Source organism: Boleophthalmus pectinirostris, unplaced genomic scaffold (assembly GCF_026225935.1).
Source record: "Boleophthalmus pectinirostris isolate CB_2022bp ecotype Guang Dong unplaced genomic scaffold, ASM2622593v1 HiC_scaffold_18, whole genome shotgun sequence".
Taxonomy (NCBI): Eukaryota; Metazoa; Chordata; class Actinopteri; order Gobiiformes; family Gobiidae; genus Boleophthalmus; species Boleophthalmus pectinirostris.
The window spans coordinates 18039842-18057461 of NW_026571133.1; the positions used below are offsets into that span (position 1 = coordinate 18039842).

Consider the following 17620-nt stretch of genomic DNA (forward strand, 5'->3'; position numbering starts at 1 on the left):
TTGATTAGCTGATCAATGCCTCACACTTGTCTGTCTCTGTGGAGATTTGTGGTTTCACTGCAAACTTACGGTTAAGGACTAGATAAATCACAAGCTTTTTACTGTTGTGCCTTTGCAACATGGTGATGAGCCAAGGGGTAGATTTTATTAGCGTTAGTATTTGGTACAATGCTCAAGGCCAATGACTTACAGTTTCCAGTTAATTTCTTAAAGTACATATATATAAATGTGCTCTTGTTAAGCATCATAATGTGAGCATGTGTGACTCATCTATGTGCACACACTCTGGAGACCTTCCCCCATAAGAATAAAGGAGTGACGTTGCCAGGCCTGACGCACTGCCTAGGTAACAGGTGTAATGATTCATGTGCACAGTGGGTGGGTGACGCTTGATTTGCACATAAGCAAATACGTTTTTACCTTGACAGTATTTTTCATCTTTCTCTCACTTAAAAGTGCTCATTGAAAAATTCCATCCTCTACACCTCCCCCACCACAATGAATCAGGCTATTAGGACTAAAGCACATTAGTCAAAGATGCCAACTGCTGTCAGTCTCTTAAAACAGAGCGTGATGCACAGGGAGGGAGAGCTAAAGAGGAATTGTAGAGAAGATAAATTACCACTAGATGGAGTAAAGAGCATTCTTTCATCTGCAGACACACTTACATATTTTTATATGGGTGATGGGCAATTGTAGAGTGTAAGATTCAATTCTGCTTTTAATTGCTGAGTATTATTTTTATTCATTAACAACTGGTGTTATTATGTTGGCATGAAATATTGAGTTTCACCTTAGTTATGCTGTGTTGGTTTATTTGAGTTTCTAGATTAAATGTAGTTTTTCCACAAAAGGCAGAGAAGCTGGAGCACAGCTAATTAAGCTGGATCTCTTGCACAGACGGTGGATAGACTGCAATACTCACAGGAATTCACATTTCTGAGGAACAAGACATCAGAGCAATGATATGTTTTACTGTCTGAATATTCTCAACAAAGAAGAAATACAATTGCAAGTGATGAGGTGCGTGCAATTAGTATAAAACTAAATGCAAACTAATCTTTGTTGTTCCAAACTGCAATGTTGTCCTGTGAACTGTGGCTTTTCAGATTGGCCTCCAGACTGATAAATCCTATTAGCAGTTGTGTTCCCAGTTAAACTGTCCTTCCTATGCCCTTTCACCTGTGACTATCAAAACAAAAGAAGTGCATACAGTACTTTTTCTCAAGCCTTTTTTGAATTGAATTTGATGTTTTGTATAGTAAAGGTCAGAGATGTCATACAATTTTAGTAGCTTTCCCATGAAATAGAGAAAAGTATTCAAGACAGTTGTATAATAATGCATATTTGGGATAAGTTAGTAAAATTACCCAATACTACTGGTAAAGTACATTTTTATAACCTACAAAGCAATCTGCTTTCTGTTTATATTTACATCAACAGAAGCTAATAGCTAATGTTTAATTTTATAGGTCTTTAGTGAGCTTAGGATGATCCTGAATTAATAATTGATCTCTTTGTGTGTTCATTTGATATGATGATAGCCAGTGAGTTAACTTGCAATGGGAATTACAGCAGTGTGTGGACAGGGAAAGGGCTTACAGTAGAGAAGTGTGTGATTGGCCTATCTCTCAGAGGAAAAGAGGATTACTTGGTCTTCTTATGTCCATGCAAGAGGCTGTCTTTGTTACTAGGTGCGTGTGCCGGAGTGTATAGATGCCACAGAGTACGGCAACAGTGAAGGCACTCGCTGTGAAAGGTATTTTTAGTTCAGGGTGTCTCGCTGGTCAGGAGCAAATTGCCGTTGATGGTGGACTGGGGCGCATGCCAGGTAGCTAATCAGGATGAGGGCGGCTCAATCTGAATGTAGCAAAAATTAAACGCCTCTCAAAGTACACTGGGGACTTGAGTCACCTCAGAACTCACTGGCTTCAAGGATACCGGCAGTCTCCTCTCAGACGCAAGCTTAACAAAAAGGTATGTTTTATTTGCTTTGGCTTATAAATATACTGATGTTTCTGGTGCATGGGGAAGCTCTCAAAGGATTATTTCAATCTTAAATACAGTGTTGTGTTATTCTTTTTCACTATAGATTACCTTTTATACTGTCTAATTTTCTGGTTTGTTTTCTAATCTCGAACTTTCCTTTTAAATGTTTTCTTTTAAATTCAAAATACATATTTTTCTAGCCTTTGTCTTTGTAAGAAATGGTCTTACACTGCTACTGACAATTCAAATTTAATGAACAGCACACGGTGTCTTCTCTGGTTACCTTCCTCATGTTACATTGCCAAAGATGCAAAACACACATGTGAGCTTGTCCTATTTCACATCATTGACTTAATGTCTATTCTTGTCACATTGTGTCACAAATGAAAGCAAGGGAATTATTTTAATCATACTATTATTTGAAGTAGCTGACACAAGCTTGTTGATCCCATATGCTTGTTTGCTGTAACCAACCTCTGCCATTTTCTTCTAACAGAAAGAACTATAGGTGTATGGTGAGAATGACAGAAAAACCATAGTGACCTTTCCCCCATTACAGCTGTGACTTTGACAGACAGCGGCCATAGGATCGGCCCCATATTTGACTCAGTGACTTTACACCTGTATGCATTTCACTGAGTGAGACACTGGTTTCTGCCTGACAGCATATAGATAATCAGGCCATGCTTCAGCGATCAGTGGGGGAAATAAACTGAAGTGAGAAGCAGATAAACCAATGCTACTAGTATTGTTTGTTCAAGAAATGATGCTATAGCCTACACAACTATGCAGACTGTAGAAAGATATGATTAGGAAGTTATTAGAGAATACAAAATCCCTGGAATGGTAAAAATGGAAGAAACATTAGCTCACTATACCTTTAAAACCTTTTCTACCATAGACCACTCCTGGACAAAAGAGGAATTACACTGAAACAGTTGAAGCATTGATGATTTATAATGCTATGTACTGTGCAATGAAATAACTAATGACAGCTATCTTAAAATATGAAAATCATATTGCTCGTGTACCATGCATTACTCGTCAAACACTGCAGCTAAGTGTGAGACGGGGAGTAAAGGGTACTTGTTTAGCTGGGGACCACTGCAGCGTGGATAAAACAAGATGGTTTGGAAAACAGTGGAACACTGAAAACACGTAGTTAAGTGACACAAGACCGAACACAAAGAACATGTAGTAAACCAATTGTCTGAGAACCAAAGAGCCTTGAATCTTTGTCTAATATCTGTTGATCCTGTTGATTTGTGCTTGGTTACAAAAGATGGTGAGGACACATGTGCCCCTCAGCTCCACAGTAAGGATGAGCCCTCACTGTCACATTGCTGCACATCTGCTTGATGCACAACAGAACAGACGTATTTTAACGTCTCTTCATGTGGCAGCTTGTGCATACTATCTGTACAGTCATTAGCTGTAGATTTGTTTCACACTCCTTCAGCTCCGCATGTGGGTGTAGATTATGTAATTTTGTTACATCGCCTGGTTCATTTTAGCATTTGGTACATTGAGTATTTTCATTAAGCAATCTTAATACATTTTTTATTTTTTTGTAAATACTAATATTACATTATAATTTCTTAATATTTGTCAAAATATGGTTAGCGAGGCCTTGCATGAACATGAAGTTAAGTCAGTGAACAGTAAAGTCTTATGGAAGTATTTATAGAGTATAGTTAGGATAGCATGCACAGTGCTCCTACACATAAAAAATATAGAGCATAAGTTATATTCACCATGCATGTGTCATTGTGGTAAATTGGCTTATTAGAAGCCCTAGCAACATTTTGTAAGATATAACTGTGTAATGATGGCCCTCAGGCCAAATGAGCCGATTATCCATGTTACACCTGTTTAAACTATCTCATAAGCGGGATTTAAGTGGAGTCAATCTGCTTTAAAACCACTATTTCCATTGCTGATGTCTCCTGATGGCCTGTCACCAGAGGCGCATGCGCGTTAAAAGCGAAGTGGGTGAGAAATAGCGTCAAGTTAACTGAAGTGTTGTACTGAAAAGGAAGTGAACAACATGCTTTATAGAAATGTTTTTGGTTTTTTTTATATGTAGAAAAAAATAATTACCTATTTAACTATAATATAGCCACATATAGAACGTCCTTTAAAGGGAGTTGACTTAAATTAGGCGAGTGTTTGCCCAAATCCAGCTGCAGCTCTTGGTCTTATGATAAAGCGTTTTGCAGCAGTTTACATTTATATTTCCATCTTGCTTACAAATAGTGCAGCAGAATATGTTTAAAGAAACGCTTCAAGAATATGATTTAAATGTATATGATTTCCCATACTAATCGATTGAGCATTTATCTGCCAATTGAGAAGGATAACTTGCGTGGAAATGTGGTAACAAGTTGTTGTTTGGAATAGAATCTCGTGCATCCATATTATTTCTTTCCCATAAGCTTAAAGGAAGAAAAAACGGATTTCATTGGATTTGCTCTATTTTGTAAACCGGAAGTTGCTTTAGTGAGCCTTTACAGTAGTAATATGGAGACCCTGCTCAGTGAGAACTGTTGTAACTGTGGTACAGCTGCAGAGATGCGCGACAGAGAAAAACAATGAGAAACGAGGATATGAAAGCTCGGCAACAGAAAAACGGAGTGAGCAGTAAATCTTGGTCTTTTATGATGATCCGAAGCACCGAAGAACGCCGTGTCCGCTCCGCGCTTTGGACGTAAAACACATTGATCGGTGTAAGGAAGACGGGAGGGGTCCATCATGGGGAATGAAGCGAGTCTAGAAGGAGGAGAGGGGCTACCCGAAGGGCTGGCTCCGGATGGGAAAGGTGGATTTGTGCGTGTTCCTGGTGGAGACCCGGTGGACCTGAGCGAACTGAGCGAGGAGCAAAGAAAACAACTAGAAGTCGCGATGGCGAGAGCGCAGGGCAGGCAGCCTGGAGGAGCAGCACGAAGGCACGGCTCTCAACACCCGCTACCCTTACACACACACTACTACACACTATTAGTCAACATACAGTGTAGGCTATGTAACCTTTATAGCTTATGTAGGACAAGAAATCCATCCAGTTACCAACAGTTACAATCACAGGCCACTTGGTGCACAGGACGTCTTACATTTGTACAATTGGGTAAAGGTTTACAACACAAAGGTTACCATGTCGTTTAGACTAGCCTATCGTTGAACATTTTATTATAAATTATTATTTCTCGTCTATTGTATTACTCTGTTCATTTCCCATACTCTGTGGGTGATTCCTGAAGTAGACACACTTCCACTTGATAATACAGTTGTTCGAAATGCCTGCTGGGTAAGAAAATCTGTCGTGCACCGAGTTTCTCCTTCTCATTTGTCTGTCTGATTAACCTCTTCTTCAAACACACAGTCTTATAGTTCGGTGATATGTTGTGTAGTTTCACACCAGTGGAGGATCCTAAGCAGAGCATGCACAATAGTAAACAATGTGCTAGTTCTACAATTCTATCAAGTGATAATAAAAAGTGGCTTTCGTCCGTCTGTTAGATCTGATAACATGGGATGAGTCCCTGTTAATTAGTTTCAATTGGGGGAGAATTGTTATTTATAGGCTTGTCATAGCTAGAGACTGGGGGGAGGGGGCATCAATATTAATATGTCTATAAATAGAACTACTTTCGATGATGCAATATTTTATAGACGTCCCCCTACAGTAAGTTTTCAGTTTCAAATTATAAACTATAGTAGCAAACTTCGTGGCGTAGTTGTTCTGCACTGAGTGTGTGATCGCTGGCCATGGTGCTGAAATTCCCCACTGCCTTGAATGCGGCTCCAGCTGGTAGAGTATTGGCCCACAGTACCTTATACATCAACAGAGCATTATACCATCGGACTCATCCAGTAGTCATGAGATTATCCAATACTCTAAATCAATCTTGAAGTTAATCACACTGCTCTCTGCCCACAAAAGTATTGTATGCATTTTAAATACCATATAACATTATTTATTTACTTACATGATCAGCAAGGGCCCTGTTTACAGTGTTTGTTTCTGCTCTGCTCTCAGACTATGTGGAGATGTCTCAGCTTACTGCCATGTAGCCAGGCATTTTCTTTCCATGATCAGTGGGTTATTTGATGGTATTCATTTTCTGTCAGTTATGTTTAGGGGTTCTGGATTCATATTAATGCTCCCTGTTGGATTGAAGCTATACTTGGGGTCCTATATAATTTTGCACAGCAGGTCTCTGAGACTTGTGATTCGATGCTGAGTAAATGTGATATTTGTAGAGTTTTTAAAAAGTCATATCCTGACATGAACCTAACCCTGGCCCTCTTTTCTTTTCTCATCAGACCCTCACAAGGTGATGTCCAACAGCGTTCCCAGGTGGTTGGAGCCTCCAGGGGCTCAGCAGGTCTCAGCAAGAGCCGCACTATAGATGCTTTCAACCAGGGTCCAGTTGGGAAGCCTTCCCCCGGCCGCAGTCCGTCATCCTTAAGCCTTTTTGAGTCACGATTTCGGCAAGAGCCAAAGAGCTCTGAAAGCAAATCCTCAGGCATGTTCGGATCCAGTTTCCTGAGTGGGGCCAACCCCCTGAGTGCCATGACCTCCTCAGTTTCCTCTTCTTTATCCTCAATGGGTGATGCCGTCACCATCCCTAAATTTGGAATATTTGGAGATGAAGAAGAGGGTGATACACCAGCCAAAGGCCCTCAACAGCAGGGCCCTAAAGGTCCACAACAAGGAGCACCACAAAAACCTGGCCAGGGACCTCCAGGACAAGGTCCTAAACAAGCTCAGGCTCCCACGGGACAGGGACCTCCAGGACAGGGACCCAAACCTGGGCAGGGACCTCCAGGACAGGGACCCAAGCCTGGACAGGGGCCTCCAGGACAGGGACCCAAGCCTGGACAGGGGCCTCCAGGACAGGGACCCAAGCCTGGACAGGGGCCTCCAGGACAGGGACCCAAGCCCGGACAGGGGTCTCCAGGACAAGGTCCCAAACAAGCCCAGGGACCTCCAGGACAACAGGGCCCCAAAACAGGACCAGGACCCCCAGGCCCAGGGGCTAAACAAGGTGGTCCTCCTCAGCAAAAGGGTGTTGCTCCTTCATCTCAGGGAGCTGGTCCAAAACAGCAGGGCCCATCTGGTCCTGGAGGTCAACCTGGACCAGCTAAAAGTGTTGGGCCTGCTGCCCAACAGGGAGCTGGGAAAGATGTGCCCTGTCCACTGTGTAAGACCACCCAGATGAATGTTGGGGCTAAAGAACCACCAAACTATAACAACTGCACTGAGTGTAAGAACCAGGTGTGCAGCCTGTGTGGCTTCAGTCCTCCAGACTCAGCGGTAAGACTAGACTACCTATTCTGCTACATTTTTTTCTGTTGCATTTATTTGTATTTCAATGGGGAGTTTACAAAAAGAATAAATATAATTTGTAATGACAGACTGCATATAGTATTATAATTACAAATATTTTCCATCAACACAATGTAAAAAAAATAAATAAAAAAAGTTGTATCTGTTCATTCAGATTATAAACCTAGACTGTAGGAACTGCGCCCATGTTGTTCAAGGGGACTAATGGCACGGCCAAATACCAAAGACACCACAACTTGTAGATTATTTCCACTTGTGAAGACAAGCAAGAATCTCTGTATTTCAATGAATTACTGATATTTCATACATCATCATAATATTACTCATGCTTGGTGGGTAGTAGAAATTAGTCAGTAATATTTAGATTTTTTTAAATGCCAAATCTTATGAAGTTTGATTTATAATAATCATCTACATGAAAACAATTGTGATTTTGATTGCATCATAATATACAGACAAAAAATATGGTTATAGCATTTTCTTGAAGCTCTGATACATGTGTTCTTCATTTCCAGGGAAAGGAATGGCTGTGTCTGAACTGCCAAATGCAGCGAGCAATGGGAGGCATGGACCCCCCAAATCCCAAACAAGGTTCTGTCCCACCATCCCCTCAGAAACAGCCTCCTGGGAAACCTGGCAACCTCCTCATAAAGCAGCAGAGCCACCAGAGCGAGCAGGGCTTGACTCCGCCCACCACCCCCAGGCAAAAATCCCCTGGTCCAACATCACCAGGACCATCACCGGGCTCATCCATGTCAGGATCCCCAAAGATTGACCCCAAAACTGGAAAGCCTATCATGCAGAAGACCAGTCCACAGCAGTCTCCATCGAAAGCCAAACAGGAGTCTAGTTTCTTTGGTGGATTTGGTCTTGGAGGTCTAACAGATTCAGTAAAATCTTCCACCACTTCTTCACAATCAGAATCTGTTACGGGCAAACTGTTTGGTGGATTTGGTGGTTTGATGGAAACTTCAAAGCCACAAGCACAAACTGCACCAAAACAGGATGAGTCTGTAGCGGGGAAGTTATTTAGCGGTTTTGGTGGGTTGTCCGACTCATCCTCGAAACCTCCAGCAGCTGCCTCTCAGATGTTCAGCTTTGGGTCATCTTTGTTAAGCTCAGCCTCCAATCTTGTCACTGGAGAGGACAGTAAACCAGCAGAACCCTCTGGATCTCCTCCACAGTCTCCTGCTGACTCTGGCCCAGGATCACCTCCTGATTCTGGCCCCGGTTCACCCCCTGACTCCCCCTTCTCCCCCCCAGGATCTCCCCCAGACACTGACTCTGCTCCAGATACTCCTCCCGCTAAACTTACTAAACCAACCAAGTCCATGTCTGTGGATAAGGAGGAGACACCTGCTTCAGCTACACCAAAACAAAGCTGTCCTCTTTGCAACATAGAACTTAATGTGGGATCGTCTGACACGCCCAACTACAGTCTCTGCACCGAGTGTAAGAAGACGGTGTGCAACTTATGTGGATTCAATCCCACGCCGCACTTAGGAGAGGTAAGATTTGCACAGCTTTTCACGCAACACCACTCTGCTACAACAGTAATTTATGTTCCATCATATATAAATAGAACATAGACATCCACTGCACTGTGTAGTTGAAATAGGTCACTGGAAAGATAGCACTGGGAGACTTTTCTACTCAGTATTTTTCCCATATTTTCAATAATCAAAAGAGGAAGAGCAAAGCAGTGATTTCTGGAGCAATTATTGAGCTTTATTCATCATAATTTGGCTGTTGAATAATAAATCCTTTATGATGTGACAGACTTGTATCAGTTGTTCTAAGACCGGCTTAACTAAGATCGCTGTTGATTATACATTTAAAAGCCACCTCACTAGCTTCTTCTTGGTGGTATGCTATAAAATTTCACTTTGAATTTTTTTTTTTTTAGGTCCTGCTTTAACACTGTCTCACTATTCTTCTTTATCATTTAAATGTATCAGTTAAATTTCATGTGACCACACTTTGGTTTAGTGCTGTATTATCTAGAGGTAAGATACTCCAACTTATGTTAGGGTGTGTCAGCTAAAAGATGCTTTAGTTTTTTGGGGGTTCTTTTTAAATTTGCATTTGTTTTTATTTGAACCTTTCTAAAGGGTTTGACTATTCCCTTTGCTAATGTTGTTTCAGGCTAATTCGTTTTAGTAATGACTTAGAGCTAATCCAGTTTGATATAGGGTGATGTTATGGCAAACTTTAATACTGGTTTAGTTGTGTAATTATGTTGATTTAGACCCAATTTAGCATGTGGATTTCCGTTTTTAAATTAGTTGGATTTTGACATTTTCTATGTCAAGCCCACCCTCTCCTGCACATGGCATTTAACCTGCTTTTTAAATGTCTGGTCTTACTGGTGTACATTTTATGCGTTGTCTGATCTGCATGCCCACTTTGAAAACATAACAGATGGTGCAATGTGTATGTGGCATTAGTACACTGTGAAAAGGGGCCAAAAAGTGATTGTGCATGAGTGGATTCTCAGCAGGCATGATAAAGATGAACACATATTGTACACCCACTGAAGATCCTATATCGCAGACATTGTAGGTTACTGTACCATCCCATTGAAAACTACTAGGCATGAATGATGGAATCCCCTGAGGACATAGGTTAGAGAGAGTGGTCTTGGCTGGCCCTCACGTGCGTTTGTCAATCTACATCCTGCATTCACGTGTTCAGTTCTGTCATTAGTAATCCTTGAGGTATTTCTGTCTCTGCAAAGGGTCTCCTCTCACTACACACCAAGAGCTAAGCTAAGACCCAAATGTAACATAAACTTTGCATACAAGTAACATTTAATAATTTACTTTAATTTATTTTACTTATTTATTGCTATTTTATGGTATTACAGCTATGCTCTAATTTTATTTTACTGCTTTCATTATTTTAGGAGTAGTACCATCAAATTTAGCATGTATACCTTTTGTTGGCTTTATGATCTGTCCCTGTGCAGCACTTTTGAAACGGTTTTGTTTCTAAAATGTGATATATAAAGTTTAGGATTTTAAGTTAATATTATATTTAAAAAGTAAATCAGAGGCATACTGATTTTCTTTTTAATGTGGATGAAAATCTAACTGGTTACTCAGCAAAATTGCAACAAATTATGTATAAATGCATCTACCCTAAAGACCCTGTCAGATTTCCTCTACTATTGTTTTGGAAGTACTCTGCTAAAGAAACAATATAATTTCCCTACAATGCATCATGCATAGCTATTTTTATTTGAGCATGGACAAATGGTGACTCTATATCCTTTAATGTACTTACATTTTTCACCTTTAAATTGCACAGTATTACTGAATAATGAATAATGAATAAAAGAATGAACTGCAATCACTTAGATTAGAACAAGCAGAGAAGAAAATGTAATTGTGTGCTACAGATGGCTATTTCAGGCACTGATGCCATAATTGGATAAAGATTTGTCTTTTCAGCACAACCACAATTTAAAATCTGAACTTAGTAACAAGCAAATATGTTATGGTACATTTAATCCATGTGGTTAAATATACCAAGTCGCTCAAATTGCTTCAGAAGATACTCACACACAACACCTTGGTTGAGTCATCTGCCCCCTCCATACTGTGCCTCTGTGCCTGTCATGATGTCGACTGTCAGCGAGGGTTCACTTGCTGACGCATGCGAATGGGTCACACTGTGTGGGGGGTTGTAATGGACTGGGAAGCCATGAAGCTACACTGGTGTTCAAGATTTGCCCACATCATGTGGTAATTTGTTGGTTGTGGCAATTTAGTATTGTGTTAAGCAGAGGGGGATGTACTCAAGTAAAACTATGGTAAATTAAATTTTTAAATTTTTTAGTTATACTATAAAGTAATGAACTCTCACAATTAGAGCCCGACCGATATATCGGCTGGCCGATATTATCGGCCGGTATGAGCAACTGGAGGCATATCGGCTATCGGCTGATATGCTGATAGGGGCCGATATTTCACATAGGCATGTTATACCTCGTTATAAATATTAGACTCTCTACATTCTGTTCATTTAATCCAATTTACAGACAGATAAATGTCCAGATATGTGGCTCCGCATCAGTATTTATCTGCGGTGTAATTTGTCTGTGTCTGTGTCCGTACTGTCCCTGAACACCCCCCCAGAGTCACGTGTGTTTGATTACAGCCGCAGAAACAGATCCATGTGCGCAACACTGAGATTATTTTCTTTTTACGGACAATCGGTTTGAGTCTGGATTAAAAGGACATTTATTAGTGCAGACTTGTGATGTGAGGAGGAGCCTGTGTGAGCGGTGAGTGTTGGAAATACATCGACTTTGAAACTAGCTGATTAGTTAGCGATTATCTGCTGTAGCTCCCGCACATAAACAGGCTGTTTTCTATTGGTCTATTGTAAAGTGACTACATTGGCCGTATATTTGCTACTGGACCAGCATTGATATGTAAATGAGCTGTGAATAGACGTGTGAATGATCCACATTTATGCATATAATTAATTACCGCGGCGTGCAGCATTTACGGCTAAAGGCTAATAGCGATAGTTTATTTACTCGCTAGTAGTTATGGGTCGGTCGCCAACGAAGCGGCTCTTAGAACCGGCTCTTTGAAGCAAACGACGGGAGCCTGATCCTTATTGGGAGCTGTGTTTTCTCTTTCTCTCACTTTTTTTCTCTTCACGTGGCGTGCAGACTTGTGGTAGTTTGACAGCGGCAGCGGCTGAAAACTAAACTTTCAAAAAATCTGCGTGTGCATAGGGTAAAAAAAAAAAAAAAAAAAAAAAAAGCATAAATATATTCAGCATAAAATAAATAAACCAGGATTAATCTTGAGGTCGAGAGAGGGAGAGCGATAGAGATCGAGTCCCGACACTCAGTCCTGGTTAAGTTCTGGTTTAGTCCTGTTTTACACATGGTTTAGATCTGTTTTAGTCCTGGTTTAGTACTTTTTCAGTCCTGGTTTAGTCCTGGTTCAGTTCTGGTTTAGACCTGGTTTAGTCCTATGACATATCATGTAAAGAGGCAGAATAACAATAAATGCTGCCTAAATAAACCCAGTTTAAAATCCACCAGAGCCAAACCTAAGTTTTTTTTTTAATAATTCAAGATTTACAGTGAATTTTTACATCACTAAATATATCGGCGATTATATCGGCAGCGCCAACGCCATTATATCGGTATCATATCGGCCACAACAAAATCCATATCGGTCGGGCTCTACTCACAATATATGTTTTTGTTATATAAAACATAATTTTATAATTATTCACAATGACTGAAATCATGACCTTAATCTACATTAATTCACACAAGATTTTCATACCTTTATTATGCCACCAGCTTATGGAAATCAAATGTTCTATATGAAAAAGTAATATAAACAGCCAGATAGAAAGCTTTTGTTTAGTACCTTGAGTAGGTTTACATTTAGATTGAAATTCTCACAATTATTACTATTAGTTAGTGTCTACAAATATTGTGACCTCAGTAATCATGACAGTTGATTAACTGAATTACATCTGAACATCTAAACTAAATGTAAAGGATTGTCATCTGTTGGTATCTGTTTACTATTCACAACCATAATTGCTGCAATTACCAGCAATTCTGTAATTAATACAATGATGTTACTTCTACCAATATTACTACCTACCCAACCACCTTTTTAGAGCCTTAGAAGTGAGACAAAAAAACAAACATTTGACCAAAGAAATTAGATATACATAAGGAATTTCCTTTTGATAATATATAATATAATAATATTATAATATTCACTTGTATGTTTGTGTCCCTCCCATACTCCCCACATATGACATCACGTGTGCGAGTGAGAGTAATCTGGACTTCTTAAAAGGATTTAAAGGCTAACAGGAAGTCATTTGTGTGGGAGCTTGATCCTAGACTAAGGTGTCTTAATCCCCCTTCATAAGTGTTGGAAATAGACATCAGAGCAGGAAATACACTTATGATAATGTTTTTGTTTTATAGGTCAGTCATTGAGAGGGACTCAGATACTCTATTGCGTTGGGATATTTATAGTAATACTCAAGCTGCCTCCATATTTCTCTCCATTGATCATCTTTTTAAAATGAAGGATTTGTGCTGTGCTAGTGTACCATAGCACTGTTATTGTAGCTACTGCTGCTTCATGTCATGTCGCCCTTATCAATAATGAGCGTGCCTTACGTAAAATGGGAGAGGCACCACTTTGCTAACAAGCATGAGTCAAAGGATCCAGACTGAGAGGGAGATGAAGGGAACTCAGCTGGTTTCGGCCTACATTTATTAATAAGACCAATCATTATTTTTAGATTTTGAACACTATCACTGGGGTTAGTCTTATGTGATATAGTTTATGATCTAGTTCTCTATTGGGCTGAAAATTGTGTCAACAACTATTCATTACTTTAACACTTCCATTACCATCAATTATTGTATTTCCTTATTGCATAATAATTTAAATATTGACAACATAATTATAGTTAACAGGACTAACAAAAACTTAACATAACTTGCTTAAGTAAGTAAGTAAGTGTTATTTAAGAGGACAGTAGTTTTATTGTTGCTCTTTTTGGTCATAGAAATCCACTATTGTGATCACATCTATTTTCCTCAAGTGTCTACCAATCTACCAGAGCTTCTTCATTCACCTCACAAATTAGTACTAGCATGAAATCTTGGATATTATATTGTGTCTTCCTCTTGTCTCATTGTTATTCTGTCATTGTAGCAGTCTCTCCACCCACTGTCTGTACCCTTCAAACTGTGGTCTACAGTCAACAATCATTCTCTGTTGTCTTTTTGGCCTACAAATTTTGCTCCTTAATGATAAGCTTTTTTCCCCAATTCCCAAATTATTATTTTTCTACATGTGAAATTTAACCTGATCAAGTGCATATTTTGTTAGACAGACTGTTTTGTTGCTTGAAGTGCCTGCAAACCCAAGGAATATAAAAATAGCTATAGTCACAAAAGAGCCATAAAGGGGACAAGGCAAGCAGCTGTAGGGCAGCTCTCAGTCACTTACACTCTCAGACACCCTTAGCGTTATAGCAACGCTGTATTATATGGCTTTCCTTTGTCATATTATTTTATAATACAGTACTGACCCTCTAAAGATTATATTTAGTGATAGATGATATGAGAAAATCTATAAATGGTACATAGGACTGTGTGATATAGGACTATGTCTCTCAAAATATTCACAGATAAACAAATACCATGTAAGATAAGATTTGGTTCACTTTGGCTGTCTAAACTAGGTCTATAACAAGACTATTCACAGTTTAAATTAGGGCCATAACCAAGTCTCAGTTTGGCCCATGCTACTAGTCTTGCCATGGTAGTTATAACCAAGAACTTACCCCAATGAGAAAAAATATGGGCAAACTTCAGGTCATTGTGTACTACCAGAGCTTGCCCATCTCAGAAATGTAGGGCATCCGATCTAAAACATGTTCCAAATCAATATTCAAATGACTGCTTGCTAGGTGGCAGATGTTTTCTTAATTTGTCCAGTGCCAGTACTCTTTGCACTCATCCCATGCTGGGTTAAAAAGAAAGTGTTGCATGCCATGTGGAAAGACATCTGGTACAAAACCCATGCAAAATCAATACACCAAAATCCACTTCACACAGTTGGAGGAAAAAATATTTACTGTGGTGCGCCAGAAAGGCAAAATCTGAAGAAAATAGTGGTTTATATTAGTCTTCTATATCACATAAATCTTGTTTAGGAGTTTGACAGTGTGGCAGACTGTAATCACACACAGAGAAAACAATAATTTATCGTTTTTACACTGCGCCCCCATAAGCCTTGCTCCAGCATGATTTTCAATTACTCCCATCCTTATTTACTTGTGCTTACATGTGCTCAAGCCAAGCCTCTGTTTAAGCCACTGAATCCATTGGCTCTGAGAGGAGAGAAGGGGAGCCAGGAGGAGCGCTTGTTTTCTAGTGCTGAGAAGTGATGGTGAGACAGAGGGGCAGGCAAGGACAGGGCCCGACAGCCACACATACCCACACTTCTTGGCACTGGCTTCTCCTCAGAGGTCCAGTCCTCTCTTTAGGACAATGACATTCATTTGAAATAGTGGGTTTGACTGATGCCGGCCAAATTCACTATCCAAAACTCATATTTTTATTGTGTCTCATTCTTTAGAAAATTCAAATTACATGTATCCATTTTTCAATGTCATTTTTTATGCATTGAACTACTATTGTTGTCCAATTTAGGATATCCATAGAATGTACGTTATTTCTTCCTTTAGGCTTCCCCCTGTTCAGCATCTGCCTTCTGTTGAGCTGTCATTTGCATATTGATTTTGTATGCTTTACCCTAGGTGCTCTTCCTGACACAATTCTCTCTCAGTAATGGCTGTGAGTGACCTGAAGTAACTGTACATAACACTTGTCTAGATAAGCAAACCACTGCATGTGATTATTATTTTTTTTCTTTTGTTTTTTGGTGGTGTGATATATATACAAATTTGGAAAAAAATATCTGAGATGGTAAAAGTAAAATGGAATATATTTTAGTTTTGGTGTCTTTCTCCAGTCTGTCACAACCATTGTTGCCTTTACAAAATTGTTGCAACATAAACAGTAGAAGATCATTAAATACAATAGTAACTGGTCAATATAAGACAACATGACTGACAAGCACACAGAAAACAAAAATGCATGTCCATCCATGGGCATCCTCTGCCCTTAGATACTTCTCTAAAGCAGGAATATCTCAGTGGGAAAATGAGAACAAACATAGTGAAGGAGAGATTCACTCCCACGGGCAAACAGGCTGTTGAAGTGACCAGGACTTATGTACATAATTTTAAAATAGAGTTCAGTCTGCAGAGCCAGAGTCCACTGAAGAGCTCTAATAAGTCCTAATTTACAAATTGAGAACTGTGAACGCAAGACAATTATGTTAAACTGCATACCAAATGTATCCAATCTGAAAATGGGACATAATGGGAGCTACACTAGCAGATAATGTTAGCATTTAAGTGGATAGGGAACGATCCTGAGTAAAAAGGCCCAAGATGACAGAGCAAAGCAAAGCCTCTGTCACTGAATATGTTTGTGCCTGTCCTTATACCCAAAGCCGCTCTGACCAACCTGACCGCTGTGCTTAGCTTTAGCACTCGTCATGCATGCCTCTGAGTCACACCTGAAGGCAAGATTTCACATCAAGCCGAAGCACCCACTACGGACTACAGCAACATGATTGGTACTCCTGATAGAAAGCTAAAAATACAAAACTATCCAGTCAAATTTGGAACATTCAAAAGTAGCACTGATTAACAGAGATTATATTGCATTGTCTGGTTATGTGCTTCCATTTGTCTCTTTCTCTTCCTGTATATCACATAACAGTGACATTTTAGACTCTGAATTAGCAGACAAAATAAAACCTTTGTATAGAGTGGCATAACTTAAATATAAGTTATTTGGCATAACTTATATTTAATTAAACAGAACTATTTAACTACTATTATATTCTTCTAGATGGGGCATTTCAGCAAACCTTGTTTTTTAATTTTATGCCAATAGCCCTGCACCAGGTTTCCTTCCAATTTCTGTCCATTTTGTCTAGACTTTGAAATGGTGCAAAAATACAGACTTGTAAATGAATTCCCTATTGCTAAATTGCTGTAACACAGTTTGGTGGTTAAAAATAGTTTTCTCACATGGTTTTCTTTTATCAGCTTCCTATCCCAGATTCCCCACTCTTAATTGGGTTAAAAACTGCTCTTGCCTCATGTTATGCCCAGTTACCCAACCTTAGGGGCATCTATCTGTGCTCGTATAACATTTAGTTACACAGAGCAATTGAGAATCACATGAGGACATTAGTATAAGTGTCCAAACACAGACTGGAATCCTCTTTTGTACAGAACATTTATGAGGACAAAGGTGTTTTTTTGGGCTTGTAAAGAAGCTGATGCTGTTATGTTCCACTGAAGCTCTGGTGCATCCTAATGAAGTTGGCCACTCAGCAGCTCTCATCACTGAAGAACGAGCATGGACGACAAACTTTAATTTTAGCAGGAAGTTTAGTAGAACTGCACTGCACAAAGGACAGAAGTCATTTATCAGCAGTATTTAATCTGGTGATTTGTGACTTAAGGCGTATTGGGTGCATATGAATGAACTTGAAAGCCCATAATATTACTGCTTATATATTTGTGTGGTCTTTGTAGGTGTGTCCGTCTTGTTACCTTTTTAGCCCTTCTAGGAAGATTTGTTTGATATAATACACCAGACAAATCATACCACATTTAAGCTCAGGC

The 17620-nt window shown here is 39.6% G+C and overlaps 1 protein-coding gene across 1 annotated transcript in view; it reads left to right on the top strand.

Annotated features, from left to right (window-relative positions):
- The first annotated feature begins 4740 nt into the window (after positions 1-4740).
- The window catches only part of pcloa (piccolo presynaptic cytomatrix protein a), a 40732-nt gene continuing 27852 nt past the window's right edge, over positions 4741-17620 (top strand). Inside the window, exons 1-3 of the mRNA XM_055153672.1 lie at positions 4741-4934; positions 6310-7303; positions 7852-8844. Coding sequence (XP_055009647.1) covers positions 4741-4934; positions 6310-7303; positions 7852-8844 — 2181 coding nt within the window. The remainder of the gene's footprint in view (positions 4935-6309; positions 7304-7851; positions 8845-17620) is intronic.